Here is a 21,726-nt window from a genome sequence, read left to right on the forward strand (position 1 = left end):
ATAAAAATAAACTATTTTGTATCTTAAATATTCATACGATGAAACATCAGGACTCCAGTTTCACTAATAAAAATGTTATGAAGGCATAAATTGCATTTGGTTTGACTCCTCAAATCATGGCTGAAAACTCTCAACACAGCATTCTAGGCTTTTTTCTCTCACACCAACTGACCCAGAATATATTTTAAGAAATGTTTATTTTCTGTGCATATTTGTTTTAAAATTATAAATTCCTAAGCACTTTTTCTTCTTTCTCCTCATCACTATCAGTGACATTGACTTGCTGGATGCTAGAGGGAGTTGATGTAGGAGCTGTTAAGACATTCTCCAAGACTCCGATGTCGAGCTGAGGCATGGGATTTAGGAATTCTTCCCCACTGTGACTGTGACTGTTATAGTAAGAGGTCCCATCCATGCTCTCACAACTCCGAGAATCTTCATTGTGTGTGCGTTCCTCTGGGTAGTCTCTGAAAGGATAGTCTCTATTTAAAGCTGAAAACATAGCCTCATGTTTTTGGTACCTGTCTTCATAATAACCAAGGCATTCTGGCATTGAACTTGGAAAATTTCCATAGCCAAAGGGAGGCCGACTATAGGGACACGTGCTGCAGCAGAAAGACAAAAAAGGAATTAGATAATGCCTTGCCTACATGTTGACTCGCATATAGACTAATTGATCAAGTTTAACTGCATCCTCTGGAAGGTTCCCAAGATAACTTTCTGCTACCAGGTCATGTATTCATTTGCTCTTTTACTACTGCTTAGCCCTGACAGAAAACAAATGGCAAAGTAATAAACAGGTGACTCACTAGACCAGTGGTCGGCAAACTCATTAGTCAACAGAGCCAAATATCAACAGTACAACGATTCAAATTTCTTTTGAGAGCCAAATTTTTTAAACTTAAACTATATAGGTAGGTACATTGTTATTAACTTAATTAGGGTACTCCTAAGGCTTAGGAAGAGCCACACTCAAGGGGACAAAGAGCCGCATGTGGCTCCAGTCTGCCTTGATAAAGAAAAATTACTTATCTGGTCCTTTCTCTCATGTTGCCTGACACCATGTAAGGTTTTGGAAATACAGGTATGTGCTGTGCTGTTTTAAAAACTGACACTTAGTAAGCAGTGCAATAATTGTTCTTATGAATATTTTTTAAAATTTATCTTTATTGTTGAAAGTATTACAGATGTCCCCTTTCTTCCCTCCCACCCCCATTGGCCCTCTCCTCCCCGTTCCCATTTCCTCCCCAGGCCTTCCCCACACTATTGTCTGTCCATGGGCTACATATATATTCATATAAGTTCTTTGGTTGATCGCTTCCTGGCCCTCTCCCTTCCTTCTGAAATACATTAGTCTGTTGCAAGCTTCAATGTCTTATGAATATTTAAAACAAAGATCAGTGGTTGAGCACTAAACTATGAACCAGAAAGTCATGATTCGTTTCCCAGTCAGGGCACATGCCGGGGTTGTGGGCTCAACCCCTTGTGTGGGGCATGCAGAAGGCAGCGGATTAATGATTCTCTCTCATCATTGATGTTTCTGCCTCTCTCTCTCCCTCTCCCCTCCTCTCTGAAATCAATACAAATATATTTTTAAAAGAACAGTTAACACCAGAAATATTTAGAACTGATATTAAATTGTGGTTTTAAAGATCTTTTCCAAAAAAAAAAAAAAATTGGAGGGCAAGAACATGAAGAATTGGAAAAAATTATTTTGATGATTTTTTAAAAGGCAAAACACTGATCATTTTTTAAAGGCAAATATAAAAATTCTACTATTCAATCCATTTGTCAAAAAAAAATACTTTTTTTAAAAAAGTATCTTTTCTCCCTTTCAAAGGCACAGAACAGGAATCCAGGAATTGCAGGAAGAGGTATATAGAAAAGTCCAACCAAGACTTCCCTGGGCTCATGGACTCCATCTAGTGACAGATAATGCAAACATAATGATCTCAGCAAAACCTATGACAAGGTGGGTGTTTTATTTCATGCTCCCACATTAAAAAAAAAAAAAAAAAGTAAACTTTGTTTCCTTCCCTTTAAAATCATAAGTATGATCAACATACTAGACTATCATCTCAAACTCTTGAAAAATATGGTTATATTCAGCAGTTTGGTGTCTCATGCCCCAAATCTCCAAGTACTAGGGACCTTGTTAAATACCACAAATATGAGGCCAAGTTTCTAAAATGCTTCAGGTTTCCATTCCTACTGCCACAATCTCATTCGGGCATTTTTAATCCAGTGCATATGTCCTGAACAATTGTGCTTCCAGCTACTATGACTTAGCTCCCGTACCCGTTCCACCTTAGGGTCACTCCATCCATGATACTTCAGGGGGTGCTCAAAGCTACCTCCTCCACCAAGCATTCACATCAGTAGAAACAATTCAACCACTACTTTTTCCCTGGACTAAATATAGGCAAGATACTATGCAGGGCTTGATGGAGAATCCGTTTAAAATAGGCCTAAAATCTAGGTGTATATTAAGCATGTGCTGAAGTCTGAAATGCAAACAACACATGGCTATATTGGTATGTTTTTTTAAAAAAGTTAGTGTTATATTCAGAGAATAAAAAATATTAAGACAAGGATAATCCTAGAAGGTTATATAGATGAAAATGATTAACTAGAAGCATCATGGTATAGTGAGAAAAGCATCAAACAGAATTATCAGAATAATAATATTAGTCAGCATCTAATAAGCATTTATTATGTTTCCTAAACAGTGGCTAAGGAGTATATATGTTATCTTAAATATTCCTTGAAACCACTCTATGATATAGATACTGTAATATCTCCACTTTACAGATAAGGGAACGGAGTCTTAAAGAGATTAAGCAACTTTCTCAAAGTCATATAATTAGTAACCAGTAAAATAGAACCAGGCAGAACTTGTTATCCTAACCACCACAGCACACTACCTGGGCACTAGTTCTAGCTGTGCCACTTACATATCTAGTAATGTTAAATCTTAAGTTATCTGGGCCATAGGGTCTCCTTATATAAAATAGGGGTAATATTGCTTGTTTTGTCAATTTAAAAGGTCTATCATAAGGAACTTGGGAGCACTCAATGTATATTGACTACTTTGGAAACCAGAAACACTTTCAATGTATGATTAGCTTTAAAAGAAGTTGTATTTAATAATGTATTGCTAAGTATACACATACATGCACATTTTGCTTTTATTTTCAAAAAGAAAGAATGTAAAGATAAAATAAAATCTAATTAAAATGGTTACCTATAGGAGGAGAGAAGAAAAAGGAAAGGAGACAAGAAGGGAAGCCAGACTTCTCAAAATGTACCTTGTATTATGGGGTTTAAAGGGCAAAAAAACCTGATTTTTTTTTAAAGGCAAATCTGAAAATTCTGATTTTGAAACTATGTAAATATTTTATATAATTTTAAACAATTTAGTTTAAAAAAATAGTCCCTAAAAATTGAAAGCAAATATACAAAGTTTACATCAAGCTGTAGGTGTCTTAAATATACAGAGAAAAGATATTTCAAGATAATTTAAATCTGATATTTGCATTGTACCTTCCTGGTAAAATATAACCATGAAGAAAAAGAAACACAAATAAATCTTAAACTGCATTCAATAATTTTATTATGGTATCACTGCTTTGAAACTATTGATATTGTTTTGAAATATACTCTCTTTGTGTATATATGTATATGTATATCAGAAAAAACATGTTTGGTAGGATAAAGCAAATAAGTAATGGTTTTATTATCATTAGGAACCAAGATTTTCAGGGGGGAAAGATACTAGGCACATAAAATCAAAGAACTTCATGAGAAACTCTACAATATTACATTTATTCTAGAAATATCAATATAAACTCAAATTTTCTCACAAAAATACATATTTTTACTGAAAAGATCTAGATACCCTGTTAATTCAGTAGCAATAAGCATGCCTATTGCCCAAATTGATATTTCTAAATATCACTTTCAGTAAAAGAAACTTGGACACCTGGGTAAAATGGTTGATTCCAGGTCTGGTATAAATAAGGTACCACATACGTCTTTGTGCCAGAGAGCAAAAAAGCTATCAAATCAAAGATCAAGGACACAGGAACAAAGCCAACTGGACAAAAAATGGGAAAATTTGAGCATCAAAAGATATAAATAAATAATGACTGCAAAGTCTTAAAACATGTCAAATATAGAAAATGTTCATAATGATATTCCCAAAACAAAACAAGCATCATTGATATGTGGCAAGAATCAAGAGTTGATCCTGCCCTTCCAAATTTCGAAGTAATCAAATAGTTGATGAGGGAAAGCTTTTCTTCATAAAAGAATTCCAGCTAATGAATGAAGGAGTATCAAATCAGAAAATCTCATGTGTCTAAGGTAACAATCATCTTAGCTACTAAAATAATTATGCGGGCATTTCTCATCCTTAAGTGATCATTAGAATTACATAGAGAAACGTTGAAAGAACACTGCTGCCCAGGTTCTTAACCCCCAAAGATTCTGATTTATTTGGTCTGAGACCTTCAAGTGATACTACTGTACAGAAGAGAATATTTGAAACACTGCTTTAGGTGGGGAAATTTATGATCAGGTTGACAGTACCTGAACCTACAGATCATTCTAACATCACGAATAAAAACTTTATGTACCTCTTGATGTGATACAATACCAAGTACAAAGCACCACCTATGAGGTATCATTGCAAAAACAAACAAACAAACAAAAACACCAAAAAAATGAACCCGAATCTAATCCCGTTACAAGATATAACTATCATTTTATAGGAAAAATGGGTGATAGGGAAAGATGTTAAACAATACCCAAGGATGTAATAAGTCAAATTCAGAATGTGGGTAATTTCTTATTTCTTCAATAAACACATGGTATTAAAAAAAAGGTAAGTACTATTGTAGCATAAAAGAGGCTTAAGAGACATAATTACATCCCATGTGTATTCCTTGCTTGGATCTTGTTTTAGACAAACCAATTGTGAAAAGACAGTTCTGAGACAATGGAGGAAAATTAAATAAGGAATTATTAACTTTTTAGTTATCAAAATAGGAGATCATTTTTTAAAATCTTTAACTACTAAATATACATACTGATATATTTACAGGTGAGATTATATGATGTATATAATTCGCTTTAAAATACTTAAGACACTTTCCCCAAAAGGTAGGGGGAAATAAATGAAGGAGCTAAAATGTTGGTAATTGTTGAAGTTGGATGATGGGTACATGGAGATTATTCCATCTGCTTTGCATATGAAAATTTCTATAACAAAACAGTAAATATGGCAAAAATGTTATTATTATTTATGGTTTCTCTGACTTAGTAATATGCATGTAAGGTTCCTCTATGTCTTTTCATGGCTTGACAGTTCATTTCTTTTTAGTGTTGAATAATATTCCATTGTTTAGATGCATCACAGTTTATCTACTCACCTTATGAATAAAGCTGGTATAAATATTTATATGCAAATTTTTATGCAGACATAAGTTTCCAATTCATTTGGATAAATACTAAGAAGTATGATTGCTGATCATATGGTAAAAGTATTTTTAGTTTTGTAAAAAACTGCCAAACTGTCTTCCAAAGTGGTTGTACATTTCCACCAGCAATGAATTAAGAGTTTCTTTTGCTCCATATCCTCACTAGCATTGTGTTGTCAGTGTTTGGGATTTTGGTAATGCTGATATATGTGTGTTTAAATTTGCAACTCCCTAATGATACATAATGATGTGGAGCACCTTTTCATATGCTTAAGTTTCCATCTGTATATCTTCTTTGATGAGGTGTCCATTCAGGTATTTTGTACATTTTAAATAAGATTGTTCATTTTCTTAAGAGTTCCTTGCATATTTTGGATAGCAGTCCATGATCAGTTATATCTTTCACAGATATTTTCTCCCCGTCTGTAGCTTTGATACATTCTTTGATACCACATTGTTTGATACCATAGCTTTGTAGTAAATTTGAAATAAGTGCTCTAATTTTATTTTCCTTTTTCAAGGTTGTTTTAACTATTGTAGGTCACTTAAAATTCCATATGATTTAGGATCAACTTTTCCATTTCTGCAAAAAAGCCATTGGGATTTTAAGAGAGATTGTACTGATTCTGTAAATCACTTTGGGAAGTATTGGCACCTTAACAATATTAAGTCTTACAATGCATGAACACAGACATCTTTTCATTTATTTAAGTATTTTTTAATTTCTTTCAGCAATTTTTTAAAAAATATATTTTATTGATTATTTTACATGGAGGAAGGGAGAGGGATAGAGAGTTAGAAACATCGATGAGAGAGAAACATTGACCAGCGCCTCCTGCACACCCCTTACTGGGGATGTGCCCGCAACCAAGGTACATGCCCTTGACTGGAATCGAACCTGGGACCCTTCAGTCCGCAAGCCGACGCTCTATCCACTGAGCCAAACCGGTTAGGGCTCAGCAATTTTTTATAGTTTTCAGTTTACAAGTCTTGCACCTCCTTGGTTAGATTTATTCCTAAGTATTTTATTCTTTTTGATGCTATTGCAAATGAAATTGTTTTCTTAATATCCTTTTTGGATTTTGCTAATTGCTCATTTCTAGTTTATAGAAATACAAGTGGGCATCCTTATCTTGTTCCCAATCATAGTCCTTCATCATTGAATATGAATTTAAGTGTGGGCTTTTGATAAATGTCCTTTATTATGTTGAGGAAGTTCCCTTATATTCCTAGTGTGCTGAATAAGTTTGAAATTAGGAACTGATTTTTGTCATAAAAAGGTGTTGGATTTTATCAAATGTTTTTTTCTGCATCAGTTGAAATGATCTGGTGGTTTTGTTCCTTCACTCTATTAATGAAGTCTGTTGTGATAAGTTATTTTCAAATGTTGAGCCACACATACATTCCTGGGGTAAGTCCCACTTGTTCCTGATTTTCAATCCTTTACTATGCTGCTAGATTCAAGGTGCTAGTATTTTTTAGTATATTTTACATCTATATTCATAGAATACATTGGTCTGTAATTTTCTTTCTTGTGAGATCTTTGGCTTTAGTAACAGAGTAATGTTGGCCTTAAAAGTGTTCCCTCTTACACTTTTTATAAGAGTTTGAGAGCAATGATGTTAATTCCTCTTTAAATGTTTGGTAGAATTCACTAGTGAAGCAATCTAGTCCAGGGCTTTTCTTTGTTGGGAGGTTTTTGATTTCTGATTCAATATCTTGATACAGGTTTGATCAGATTTTCTGTTTCTTCTTAAGTCAGTTTTGGTAATTCATGTATTTGTCCATTTTATCTTTGTTGCCTAATTAGTTGATGTACAATTATTCACTGTATTCTTCTATAATCATTTTTATACCTGTAAGGTCAGAAGTAATGTAACCAATTTCATATCTGATTTTCATAATTTGTCTTCTTTCTTTTTAAACAATTTTTATTTATTAACTTTAAAGAGAGAGGAAGGAAGAGAGGGGAAGAGAGAGAGAGAGAGAGAGAGAGAGAGACAAAGAGAGAGAGAGGGAGGAGAGAGGAGAGAGGAGAAAGAGAGAAAAATATCAATTTATTGTTCCACTTATTTATGCATTCATTGGTTGACCCTTGTATGTGCCCTGACCTGAGATCAAACCCACAATCTTGGCATAAAGGAATGACACTCTAACCAACTGAGCTACTTGGCCAGGGCTATATGTCTTCTTTCTTTTTTTCTTAGTCTAGCGAAAGGTTTTGTCAATTTTATTGATCTTTTCAAAAGACCAACTTTTGTTGACTTTTATTCCTCTATTTCATGAAATTCTCTATTGTTTTTCTATGTTATTGCATTTATCTCAGATCATTATTATTTCCTTCCTTCTGCCAGCTTTGGGTTTTCTTTGCTCTTCTTTTCTCAGTTCCTTAAGGTGTAAAGTTAGGTTGTTGATTTGAGATCTTTTTTTAAAAAAAAAAAATATGTTTTTATTGGTTTTAGAGAGAGAGAAAGAGAGACAAAGAGAGCGATAGAAACATCAATGATGAAAGAGAATCATTGATTGGCTGCCTCCTGCATGCACTCCACCGGGGATTGAGCCCACTATCCAGGTATGTGCCCTGACTGGGAATCCAAGCGTGGCCTCCTGGTTCATAGGTGGAAGCTCAACCACTGAACTACACCAGTCAGGCGAGATCTTTCCTTTTAAATATAGGCCATTGCAGTTATAAACTTCTCTATCAGCACTGCTTTCACTATAAAATCCCTTCAGTTTTTGTATGTTGTATTTTCATTGTCATTCTTCTCAAAGTATTTTTTAAATTCCCTTCATGATGGCTTATTTGACCATTGGTTGTTTAAGAGTGTGTTGTTTAATTTCCATATACTTGTAAATTTTCCAGTTTTCTTTCTGTTATTGATTACTAGTTTTATTCCATCATAACTAAAGAAGAAACTATGTATGATTTCAATCTTTTAAAGTTTTTGAGACTTATCGTGTGATCTAACATATGGTCTATCCTACAGAATTATCATGTGCATTTGAGAAAAACATATATTTTGTTGTTGGATGAAGTATTTTATATGTATATATTTAGATCTACTTGGTTCAAAGTATTGTACAGGCTTCTAGTTCCTTACTGATCTTCATCCCATTTTTGGATGTATAGTTTTCTATCCATTATTTAAAGTTAAGTATTCACAGATAACATTGAAAAGCTGAAACAAGACAAAGATACCCACTCTTGCCACTTTTTTCAACATAGTATTAGAAGTCATAGCAAGAGCAATTAGGCAAGAAAAAAACCCATAAAACTATCTCTATTAGTAGATGACATTATATATATAGAAACCCCTAAAGATTCCACCAAAAAAACCATTGGAACTAATCAATTAATTCAATAAATGTGCAGGATACAGAACCAATAAGCAAAAAACCAGTTGTGTTTCTATACACTAACAACAAAATCTCAGAAAATTTAAGAAAATAATCCCATCTATAAATGCATCAAAAAGGATAAAATACCTAAGAATAAATTTAACCAAGGAGGTAAAAGACCAAAACACTGAAATCTATGAGACACTAATGAAAGAGATTGAAGAAAACACAAATAAATGGGAAAATATTGCATGTTCATAGATTGGAATAAATAATATTGTTAAAATTTCCACACTATCCAACACAATCTACAGATTCAATGCAATGACTATCAAACTTCCAATGGCATTTTTTAAAGATATAGAGCAAACAATTCCAAAATTTGTATGGAATCACAAAAGACCCTAAATAGCCAAAGCAAACTTGAGAAAGAGCAACAAATCTGGAGGCATTACATTCCCTGGTTTAAAATTATATTACAAAGCTACATAATCAAAACAGTATGCTATTGTCATTAAATAGACACATAGGTCAATGGAATAAAATAGAGAACCCAGATATAAGCCCACATATATATATGATCAGTTAACTTATGACAAAGGAGCCAAGAATATATGGGGAAAAATAATATCTTCAATAAATGGAAAACTAGATTGTCACATGCAAAAGAATGAAACTGGACCCCCTCTATTATATAATAATAATATACTATACTATAATATAGTTCTATTATATTATAACACAAAAATCAACTCAAAATGGATTAAAGACTTAAACATAAGAACATAAAACTCTAAGAAGAAAACATAGCTCCTTCACATTGGCCTTGGCGATGATATTTTGAATTTGACACCAACAGCAAAAATAAGCACATGTCCCTACATCAAACTAAAAAACTTCCACACAGCAAAGGAAACGATAAGTTCAGCTGGGTATTAAGTTGTTAATATTTAAATTTCATATCCCTAGATAGTTACAGCAGAAGGTATTCCATGTTAGCTAAGTCTAACATATTTGTTTGAGGCCTTTAAGTTCCCTCTTCCATAAGATTTATGAAAAACATTGTATGTGTCTGTAGATGTGCATTATTATGGGAAATGGTCCACAACTTCAATCAAATTCTTAAATAGGCTTATAACCCAAAGGTAAAGGATAATTTATTTTAACCTTGATATGTTGTTTTGAAATTTTACAGTTAAGATTCTATATATTCTCATAAACCTGGGAATTCTTTGGACTTACCTTCCCATACATGTATATGTATGTATGTATGTGAATATGGTATGTATGCATAAATATATATGATTATATTTTCTATATATTTTAAGCTAACAAATTCCCATTTGTCTTTTACATCCTTTCCATATACATACTTTAAATAAACTTTTAAATACACTTTACTCAATGGCCAACATGAAAATATCCTAGATATCTCTTTATAAAACTATAAATACTGCAAGGAGGAGAAAGAAGAGGTGAAAGGGATTAAAAGAAAGAACTCAACTAAGAAATTAATGTAATACAGGAAGAGATTGTTTCAATAAGCACAATATGAAGATGGTTAAGATTTGAAGGGAGAGAGATGTTAGCTCTCAGAGCTAGGGATCAGTACTTCTGAGTCTATGTGTTTTATACAATAACTCCTTGGTTATACTGGCTAACCTCTTTGATTTTTACTTTAGATATATAGGTCAAAATAGACTTCTGGAAAATATTTATATTTGATATATATTAAATAGTTGATATGCATATCAAATGTCATTTCAAATATGGTATTGAAATGATTGAATAATTCCACATATGAAGGGATTAGATTAGGGGAGAATATTCTTTATAGAAGATTCTGTTATCAGTTGGGAGCAGAGACAATAAGAAAACTGAGGGGGGCTCAATTCAATCTGTTATTTAGCCAGGCTGGATTTTACTGAAATATGCTATCTAAACAAGCATAAATAAGATTACCCATTTCCTTGGGGGAAATTATCATCATATACATACAGGTAGAAGTTAGAAAAGCAAACAATATAATTTACAAGGCTGGTCTTCTCTTTTGGAAAACTATATGCAGTTTGTTTATAGCTGACGTACTGCTTTGACATTCTTAAAATGAAATACACCAGACCTACCAACTCAGAATCTGCATTTTAACAAGATCACATGTGATTCATATATATATAACATTTGAGAAACACAGGTCTATACAGTAAGGGGGGTTGACTAAATAATCTCAAGGTCCCTTATAACTATTTTCTCATGAAAAATCAGATCTGGCAACATTGGCACCCGTATTTCATGTGGCAACAGTTGGCTAGAGCTGAAGCAGTTGCCCTATTAGATGGGGCATGTACTCTCTTTGGCTCTCTCCCCCCCCCCCCACCCCACCCCCCACAACCCCGTCCTCATTCAGCCCCCTTCATGGATTAACTGCTTGGCCCTTATTCAGCCTCTAATCTAAATTAGATTCCAAGCAGAAATGAGGAAGTCCCTTTTTCAGTAAAAAAGAGATTCCTTCAGAGGTGAAAATTAATTAGATGTATTTGTAGGTGAAAAGAAATAAAAGTTCCTTTACCTTGATGGGAAGTAGTGAGGTCCAGGCAGGAAGTAAGGATGATGAAAAGAGAATCGAGGTGGTGTCCCAAATAATGTGGCTGGATGGCCAAGGGGTGGGGTCTGGTAGACGTGTGAGTGTGGAAGAGGAGGAGCCTGGGGGATTGGAGCACCTCTGGGACAAGTGGAAACGCTTGGATACTCCTTGGGAGGTTGGATGGGCGAGGTTGCAAATCTGGCATGGGCAGTACTTGCACTAGTTGAAATCCTATTGGTGCTCTCCGGAGAGACAGGAGTAGGTCTCTTTACAGAGTGACTGGCTCCAGAATGCAGCTGATGAGTGTCCGTTTGGGAGGGCCCAGCAAAGCGCTGGGGTGAGAGTGCTGGGCGGAGGGGCAGATTTGGAGCCTGAACGGCCACCTGGGCAGTACTGGAGACGGCAGGCTGGAAAAGTGTGATGGGGCTTAGACGCTGGACTGCAGGTGTGGGCAACTGGATGGCAGGTGGGGCTTCACCTTCAAAAATAAAAAGAGCATAGGTCAAGCATTAATTGAGTCACTCCATGTTTTTCATGTTTCAGTTGAATTTAATCAACTCTTCAACCAGAAGCCTTTGTAACCACCTTACCTACTAGTAACAGCATCACCAATATCAATCCCCTCTATTGATTTCCTTCACAGCATTTTGAACAAACTGAAGTCATCTTGTTTACTTATTTTATACTAGAGGCCTGGTGCATGAATTCATGCATGGTGGGGTCCCTTGGCCTGGTCGGCTATCAGGGGCTGATCAGGGCCATCTCCCCGAGTCCTGATTGGGGCCGATCGCCAGGGGGAGGGACCACAGGAGGTTGGTCGGCTGTGGGAGGTTGGCTATGAGAGCACACTGACCACCAGGGGGTAGCTCCTGCATTGAGTGTCTGCCCCCTGGTGGTCAGTGTGCATCATAGCTACCGTCTGGTTGTCCAGTCATAACAGTCACTTAGGCTTTTATATATATATATATATATATATATATATATATATATATATTGTTTGGTTTCTCTTTCTCACCTAGATTCTAAGTGCCATGAGAGGAGAGACCTTTTGTTTTGTTCACTGCTGTTATCTCCAGGGCTCTAAGTTCTTCTTGACATTGAATAGATGCTCAACTATTTTTTTAATGAATAAAATTATTGAGTGATGAAATACAAGACAAATACATGCAATATTAGTATATACATATAAATGTTTCTAAAATAAATAATATGAAACCACTGACAGAAGTTACTTTTAAGGAGCGGATGTCTGGGAGGAGAGGCAGGGCAGTAAAGCAGAAGAAAAAGCCAGATTTTCATTTTATATTTGTCAATACTGTTTGAATTTTCTATTATCTAAACATATTAATTTATTTTTAACATTAATAGAGGTTTCCATGCAGTGGCATGCATAATTTCTATTTTATTTTGTATACTAAATTATGAATGACATTTAATTTTTTTAATTGAAAAAGCTAAAGAAACAATTAGTAAAATTATTTTACTTTATTGCATTCAATGTGAATATGGTGGGAAATTCCCAAGTGAGAACAGGATTTGCCACAGGTCAATTTGTGGTAGATATGAAAGGAATCTTATTGCAGCAGGGCATGACAGATATGGCAGAATTTTTAAATACATGTAAAACAACTCTGTATTTAATCTTTCCTGGTAATTGTCTTTCCTCAGAATTGCATAAATATAGTCCACCCTTGTTATCCCATGAAGATTGGTTTCAGGACCCCCTCGAATACCAGAATCTGAAAATGCTCAAGTCTCCTATATAAAATAGAGTAGAACCATGAATACAGTTGGCCCTCTATAGCCATTGATCGAAAATAGTATTTATTTACTGTTGGTTGAATCACGGTTGCAGATCCGGCTGATACAGAGAGTCTACTGGATGTATTGGGGAAAATATCTGTGTATAAGTGGATGCATGCAGTTCAAACCCGTGTTGTTTAAAGGTCAACGGTATATTGTATAAAACTGTCAGCTGCCTCAAATAAGAACATTGATAAATTTGTCCCTGGGCAAATATACAGCATTTAATGGTGAGTAAAAGCAGATGGAAGGGGACGGTCTTAGAAAAAGAGATTAAGAAACAGATTGTGAAAACAGAAGCCATAAATAATGTAACAGACAAAACAAAGTAAGTTAACAAAAGCATAATTAAGCCTAGGTAGAAATACAGGCTTAAAGAGATCCTGCCAATAGGAGAGGGTAAAAGTGCCTGACTGGGCTGGGAAAGAACAAGGATATAAACTCAGTGTTTTCTGCATCTTTCTTTTCAGCCTAGACATCCTGAATGTGACTTTGTTGCTATCAACTGCTAAAATGTTATAGAAAAAAAGGTGAAAATGCATAAGACTCTAGTAAGTCAACTTTCAAGATATCTAAATCTCTCAGCACATAGAGGTGGCTTTATTACCAGAGGATCTGGGCAGATAGCTTTAGGTAGTGGGTGTACAAAGCTCTGCCTAATATGTTGTTAAAAGATGTTCTGGAAGAACAAACCAATGATGGATAGCTCTATAACAAGTTTTGCTACTAGATTCTTAATTTGGGGTTCTTAAACGCAACAGACAAAAGTGTTGTAAAGAACTCATCAAAGAAGAGAAATTTAGGGAAAGACAATATAATGAGACAAATATTTGATAAAAAATAGATTACTTCCATTGCTTTTCTAGAGCAGCAAGAAAACAGTCTTAATGATTAGTCATCATTACTAAATTCCAGGACAGGGTGCCTCATACCCCATTAGTAAGGCGTTCTTTATGCTGATCGTAAAAAGACACTCCTTTCCCACTGAGTGACCTCACACATTTCCTGCATTACCTGCCATTCTATGGGCTCATCCTGATTTGCTTAAAAGGTCTGAGGCTTTGCACATGGTATCTTTGCCACTCTGGCAAACCAACTTCTTTGATGTCTACTGAAAATTTTCCTTCTCTGATTTAATGTTTTCACTTTCTCCATTTCCCCCCTTAATATTGTTTTTCTAAATTCTTAAGCTAACAGAAGCAAAATTTCAACTTGAGGTAAAATTTTCACACAGCTATTTAAAAGATTCATAATCTACTATAAAACCAACTCACCAACTGGATGAATGATGGTGTTTTGTAGGCTGGGAATTACCACAGAGTAGGTAGGTGAGCGATAAGGATAAATTGTTGTAGGATTTGGAGAGGTGATATTCTGTGTGGTACCAGAAAATACATTGGAAACACTTAGAGGGAAGCGTTTTCGCTTCCCTGGCCGAGGCTGATAAACCCAACCTATAGAAGAAAATAAACTATTTTTAATTTGAACATATGGACCCTATATAGCTTTTATTTTTTAAAAATATATATTTCTTTATTGATTTCAGAGAGAAAGGGAGAAGGAGAGAGAGATAGAAACATCAATGATGAGAGAGAATCATTGATCGGCTGCCTCCTGCACACACCCCCACTGGGGATCGAGCCCACAACCCAGGCATGTGCCCTTGGCTGGAATCGAACCTGGGACCCTTCAGTCCACAGGCTGACTCTTTATCCACTGAGCCAAGCCAGATAGGTCCCTATATAGCCTTTAAATAGTTCTTTACACATAGGCTGGAGCAAAAGTAGGTCTACAGTTATAAGTATGCAAAAGTTTATTCTTGTATTAGTATTTATTATTGTATTATTTTCTATACCAAGTGAAAACCTAGACACTGATTTCTGCATTGTTAGCTAAGTTTTTAAAAAATAAGTTATTGTCTAAAGTATCTTTTCCAGCTCTATAATACTATTTCTATGCATTTTAGCATATATATCCATATAGCTTCTAAGTAGTGGCCAACATTGTGATAATTCAAAGAAAGTAAAGTCAAATGTCTGATATCCAAACACATGGAATCTTAGTAAAACAACATTAAAGGCATTAAGTCTGAATCCCAAAGCTTTTCCTCCACCTATAAAACAATGCCCCAGTAAGACAGTATCTGTCTCCTTCTATTTTCTTTCTTTTTTAAAAAATATTTATTTTTAGGGATTTCAGAGAGGAAGGGAGAGGGAGAGAGAGAGAGACATCTATGATGAGAGAGAATCATGAATCGGCAGCCTCCTGTCGCCCCCCACTGGGGATGGAGCCCGCCACCCGGGCATGTACCCTGACCGGAAATCGAACCCTCACCTCCTGGTTCATAGGTCGAGGCTCAACCACTGAGCCACGCCAGCCGGGCTCCTTCTATTTTCTTACTTTCTCTAAGATACAATTGCCTATATCTTACACTAAAATGGTCATAATGAGCAATCACTATTGTTATGCCTCGTTTAGGAAGTCACTCACCTAGACTTGGCAGTCTCCAAGTTCAAATAACCACATTTCCTTCCAAAGTCAGAAGAGTGGCATTATGGCAGTTATAGCCACAGTATAACCAGAATTGCTGGTTCCCTATAATTGCTGCCTCTGACTTCTCACCCCCAGAACTTCTTTGCTCATACTTTAGAAAAAATACTCCCTCTGTCCCATAAAAATAGTAGTAAGTGAATATTTAAACGGGAATTATTGGCGAATGCAGCTGTAAGTTATGTTGTAGCGCAAAATTGCGAAGCCTTCAATCAAAATCAATGTTTCATGACATCTGTCATTTGTTTTGACACATCTTTCAATTTTTAGGTTAATCTATTTATTACGAATTATAACTATTTTTCTGATTTCATCCACTGATCGAGGAATCAATTCTTTTATTTCAGTTGAGTATCAACCCATTGTAAAAGTAAGATGAAAAAAAGAGTTTTCAAGCAAAGATCGAGTTGCAATTGTCCAGTTCTTGATGCATCAAAAGAAAAAGGAAAAGTTGCAGAAAGGTGCAATTACGTTAGCTGCAAAACAATTTAAGTGCAACAGAATGACCATATCAAAAATTTGGAAACATGCTTCCGAAAATAAGTGTCAAAGAGAATCTTATGCTAATGTTGATTCTTTGAAAAAACAAACTGTGGACGTAAATGCAAAGATTATGGAGAAAAACTTAGACATATTCCTCTTAGCAGAAGAGGCACCATATTAGCCTTTGATAATATTTCTCCCGAAATACTGGATAATACATTTCTGTCACTTCAACAAGTTATGCTGAAAGCAATGAAGAACGATGGCTCCAATAACTTTAAGCTCACACATATAGGGAAAGCAAAGCTTCGCAGCCAAGGGATCCTACCTACAAGTTTAAAATGCAGTAACAAAATTATTGAAAAATCCAGAAACTATCTGAACACTCAAAATAAAAATTAGGAGTACTATTTTTAATTTATTGTTTAATTTAATCTAGTTTTTTTTTATAATAAATGTTGCGTTCTATATTTATTTTCTTTTGCTACTATTATTATGGGACAAATTACATTCATCAACTGCTACTATTATTATGGGACAGAGGGAGTAATTCTTTTTCTACCACGCACAGTTATGCTGTCTGCTATCCCAAGCTTAATCTATATATATATATATATTATTGATTTCAGAGAGGAAGGGAGAGGAAGAGAGAGATAGAAACATCAATGATGAGAATCATTGATTGTCTGTCTCCTGCATGCCCCACACTGGGGATTGAGCCCACAACCCAGGCATGTACCCCGAGTAGGAACTGAACCATGACCTTCCTGGTTCCTAGTTAGATGTTCAACCACTGAGCCATGCTGGCAGGGCCCAGACTTAATCTTAATGTCCCCACTGCTGGGGAAGAAATCAGAATTCATTTCAAATTACATCATGATGAGGATAAATCTATCAATCAAAAGGCAGGACTATGTTCTGATAATCATATAATATTAAAATAGAGCCTGGTGCGAATCCCTGCATTCTCATTGCCTTTAAGCGTGCATGCTTTTTTTTTTCTATTGCTATAATTTTAAAACTTTTCTGGTATGTTTACAAAACTATAGCCTAGAATTCTGGAGCTTTTATCTTCAGAAGTTTATATCTATATATTTAATCAAAAACACAATAAAACTGAATGTCCCCTGGTTTGCATTAGTTAGCAAATAAGACTAGATAGCCCTCTAATTGGTTCTGTTTAACGAAACTTATGCCCAGTATCAATCATTAGTATAATATTAGCCATTGTTCGTTATTGTATATATCAGATTAGAAAAAAGATTACACATTTTGTCTTTCAATCTCAGCCTAACCAAATCTTTACCTAAATAAATTTATTTAAGAGAAATTAGAAGCTTTGTTCATTTGATTACCAGGAAATTCCTCTCTGTGCTTTTCTTTAATCTTTTGCGCTTCATCATAATAAGGTTTCTTTTGTTCTTCACTAAGTTTGTTCCACTCTAACCCAAGCTGGACACTGATTTCTGCATTGTTAGCTGCTGGGTTAGCTTTGGCTAGTGCTGGCCGGTGGATCCTTGCCCAAACCATAAATGCATTCATGGGTCGCTTCACATGGCCATTTCTGTCCTTACTGAACGGAGTATCTGGTATTCCTACATTGACAAAAATTAAGAGACTAAATTAATGTGTTTTACACACACTCACACATACAATTTTAAAGTGAAATGGACCTCCATTTTTATTTTTTCACTATCTGGAGAAAATATACACTTGAATATAGCCCAAGAACTGCCAGTGTTCCAGAACTCATTACCCCTGAACTCAGCATTCTAAACTGTAGAATGACTCTTCTATTTCTCAAAATAATAATATTGTTTAAGTATCGTGGAATAATGTTGAAGACAATAAACCGCTGGATTATTTCTTCTTTGAGCTTTATCAATACCTCTAACAATCATTACCATTTACTTCCCATTAAAAACTATTCTATTAATGGGGGACAAGAACTATGACTTAATTGATGACTATAATCCTAGCACTAGGTAGGTGCTCCCACAATGTTTCAAGGAACTCATTTACATGCCGTTGTAGTGTCCATTCAAGCAAAATATTTATAGTATTATAATATTATATTAGTTATATTTCATTATGAAGGTGAAACTCCTACCATTATGGGTCAACAACGCTAGTCCCATGTCCTGGGAGAAAAATAAGAAAAGTGACTTTTTAAGAATCACAGACCCAGTTGATATTACAATAAAGTAAGTTGACTAAATTCATATCTCTTACATAATTCATCAAAAACATCTATAAACTTCTTATATTGTTTCTCTTTAGGTGACTTGACATACGATTTTTGTAATGCACAAAGGATGAAATAAGCATTATAAAGAAAGCTTTCCCTTTCCTTTAGAAAACGAAAACATTTAAAAAATACTGAAGTTAAAAATAAGAGGGCCAAGTGAGGAGAAAGAATCAGTAAAGAAAGTAACAAAAACAAAATATGGAAGTTAATGAAACATGAAGATTAGTATAACTTATGACATTCATTGGCATAGTGTTTTGTCTGAAACCTGAAATAAGAAATTTTCTAGCTATATATCTGGAAATAATGGATAGAATAAAATAACTACTTGTAGTTGTTACCACTATAACTATAGTCACTACTTTGAAAACATTTTTAGCTTATTCTACAGTATTTTCATTTTCCAAACTTTTTAAGTCCTTACCTTTTATAATTCTAAAATGTTACATTTAATCATGTACTGTTTTCTTCCAGAACAATGCCTACTGTTCCTTTTTAAAGAAGAAAAATCACCTCTAAATTATTTTATTTTAATAACCATTTTTTTTTCATTAAACACAATTTTTTTCTTCGGCTTCTTGATACATGCAAAAATATTGATCTACTATAATATTTTAAAATATTATCTGAAGCATATAAACCGAGGGCTTTGTATCACCTAGCAAAAATATTTCTATTTTTGTGTGTAAACAGTCACATCTAAATCTCAACTTCATTGGGCCTTAATTAAAAAAACGTTGGGTAATCTTGAACGTGTTAGTGTATTTTACTGGCATATGTACAAGTCAATCAGAAGTGATACCTGTGCAGACTTTGCCCTGAAAAGAATCAGTTCCATGATTTTATTTTTCTAGTTTAGGCTTCTGAACTGCTGACATGTCAGCTATGGGGCAACATAGACGAAATCTGAAAACCAGATTCCCTGCCGTCTAATACCTGCGTCTGAGGGAAGCACGGTGAGCGGGACATCTTTGGTTTCAATTTTTACAGAAGGCTCCAGCAAGGACTGCATTTTAATAGGCACTGGTGTCAGGGGGACCTTGGTCAATCGTATCAGCTCTGAAGGTGACGGTCCCTGAAACTGGATCTGGGCCCCAGGGGAGACCGTGTGGAGAGTCAAAGGGATCCGGAGGTCTTGCTGGTGCGGCCCGAAGGCGCTGGACGGCTGGGCCAGGATGACCTCCTTGCCGCCATGGACCAGCCCATTCGACGCGGGCTCCCTGTCGAGTCTGCAGTCCTCGTGCAGTCTCTCGGGCTCCTCGGTCTTGATGATTCTCTCTCTGATGGCCGTCAGGCTTTTGCCTTCCCCGCCTTTCTCCGCGGCCCGCATGACCTCCTCCACCTCCAACTTGCTCTTCTTCTGGTCCCCTCGGCGACTGTCCAGGGCCGGCCCGGGGCCTTCCACCTTGGCCGTCCTGGAGGCCCCGGGGCTCGCCTCGACAGCACCCCGAGGCCCCGCGGAGGGATCCGAGCCGGGCCCCAGCTCCTGCTTCTCCGCCTTGACCTGCAGCACCCGGGGCGGCACCGGGTGCACCTCGGGCCTGCAGGGGGCGCCCTCGGGTGTGGGCGGTGGCGGCAGCAGCAGCAGCTCCGGCCTCAACTGCAGCAGCCGCGCCTGCGCGGGCGAGGCGGCGGCGTCTTCGTCCCTCGCCGGAGGCAGCGGTGGCCCTGGCGGCAGCAGCAGCACCTGCTCCGGCTTCACCTGTAGCAGCCGCCGTACGGGGGGCTGTACGCCCGACGCCGGTACTTCCCCGCACGGCGAGGCCACGGTCGCGATGGCGGCCGCGCACGGGGCTGGGGGCGACGGAGGGCGAAAGGGGGTGCCCTCGACCGGCAGCTGGGGCGGAGCGGGGCGCAGGGGACGCGGCGGGGTCGCCCGCGGCAGTTGGCGTGGCTGAGGCAACGGCTCGGGCCTGGCTCTCTCCATGGACGTAGGGGAACGCCCCGGCCTGGTCCCAGACGGATTGTGATCTCAGCCGTTTGTTGGCGCCCTGCCCCCGCCCTCTTTCGGTTAAGACCCTTCCAAGGCCTTTGCTACCCAGAACCCTACGCGGTTCAAAAAAAAGCAGGCCTCTGTGAGGCCTCGCCCAATCACAGGCGGCCCAGGACCCCGGCGCCGCCAATCAGAGCGGCGCGCTCTCTGGCTCCGCCCGCCCTCCACTCTCGCCTTGTGCCGAGTCCTCGAATCACCCGCGATGGCGGGGGCCGCCGCACGTGCCGCCCATTTCCCCCTTTTTCCTCTGACTCGCCTTTTCTTCCCGCGTTCTCTTATGGCCGTTGTTCTAAGTTACCCCTCCCCCGCCCAGAGCGTGGACAATGGCGTTGCCCGGGAAACCGCGTGGTTCTGTGCCACCGACCTCCGGGGGATAAAGTCGCAGGAGTCCCTTATGCGGCCTGGAGGACCCAGCCCTGTACGCGGTCTGTTTGTGCTGCCAGGACACACCAGACCCTCGGGATCACGGGCGCCTTTGATTCTATCTATGCCGAGAAGAAAAGAGGTGGGGGGAGGGGAGAGTTTGCAACTTCGCAATAACCCCATTAGTTGATTTCCTCGCTGGGAAGGGGGTTCAGCTTGGTGCGATTGTGCTAGTTGAACTGTGATCACCAGCCCTGGAGGCCCGATCTGCACAATCCATCCCGGATTCACCCACTTCTTTCGGTTCCCTTGCCTTTGCTGTGCTCCAAGGTTCTGTCTTTCACCTGGATAACGCCGTAGCCCTGTAAATAGTCTCCATGCTTTTTTTTCACTCTGATCTCCTAGACTCCAGCTCCCAGGGATCTTACAAAAATACAAATCTAGCCCTAGCCGGTTTGGCTCAATGGACAGAGTGTCGACCTGCGGACTAAAGGGTCCCAGGTTCGATTCCGGTCAAGGGCACATGCCCTGGTTTCGGGCTCCATCCCCAGTGGGGAGCGTGCAGGAGGCAGCCAATCAATGATTCTCTCTCATCATTGATGTTTCTATCTCTCTCTCCCTTTCCCGTCCTCTCTGAAATTAATAAAAATATATTTTTTAAAAAATACAAATCTAGTTCTGTCACATCCCTCTCTCCTACAATTTTCCATGGCTCCCCATTGGGCACCTGGTAAAGGTTTAATGTATTCGGCAAAGTCTATAAAGCCCCAAATAGTTTGGACTGTAGTGCTACTACTAGTCGCAATCGTGGCTGGGACCCTGTGGGCTTCTCATCATTCTCTCTCCTACCTCGAAGGCCTTCGGATGTGCCCCCAGCACTAGT

The 21,726-nt window shown here is 37.6% G+C and overlaps 1 protein-coding gene across 2 annotated transcripts; it reads right to left on the bottom strand.

The window, feature by feature from the left end:
• Positions 1-223: 223 nt before the first annotated feature.
• SOX30 (SRY-box transcription factor 30) lies at positions 224-20,414 on the bottom strand (the record flags this gene model as incomplete). 2 transcript variants are annotated; one of them, XM_081090659.1, is made up of 5 exons in its annotated part: positions 224-605; positions 11,389-11,881; positions 14,481-14,660; positions 17,595-17,834; positions 19,424-20,414. In XM_081090659.1, the coding sequence occupies 5 exons, from the start codon at positions 20,412-20,414 to the stop codon at positions 224-226; spliced, it is 2,286 nt and encodes a 761-aa protein (XP_080946785.1). The 2 variants fall into 2 exon arrangements, with proteins under 2 accessions (XP_080946785.1, XP_080946786.1); XM_081090660.1 differs by lacking the exon at positions 11,389-11,881 and having other exon boundaries at positions 487-605.
• Positions 20,415-21,726: the final 1,312 nt, after the last annotated feature.

This window comes from Myotis nattereri (assembly GCF_964212035.1).
Source record: "Myotis nattereri genome assembly, chromosome: 5".
Taxonomy (NCBI): Eukaryota; Metazoa; Chordata; class Mammalia; order Chiroptera; family Vespertilionidae; genus Myotis; species Myotis nattereri.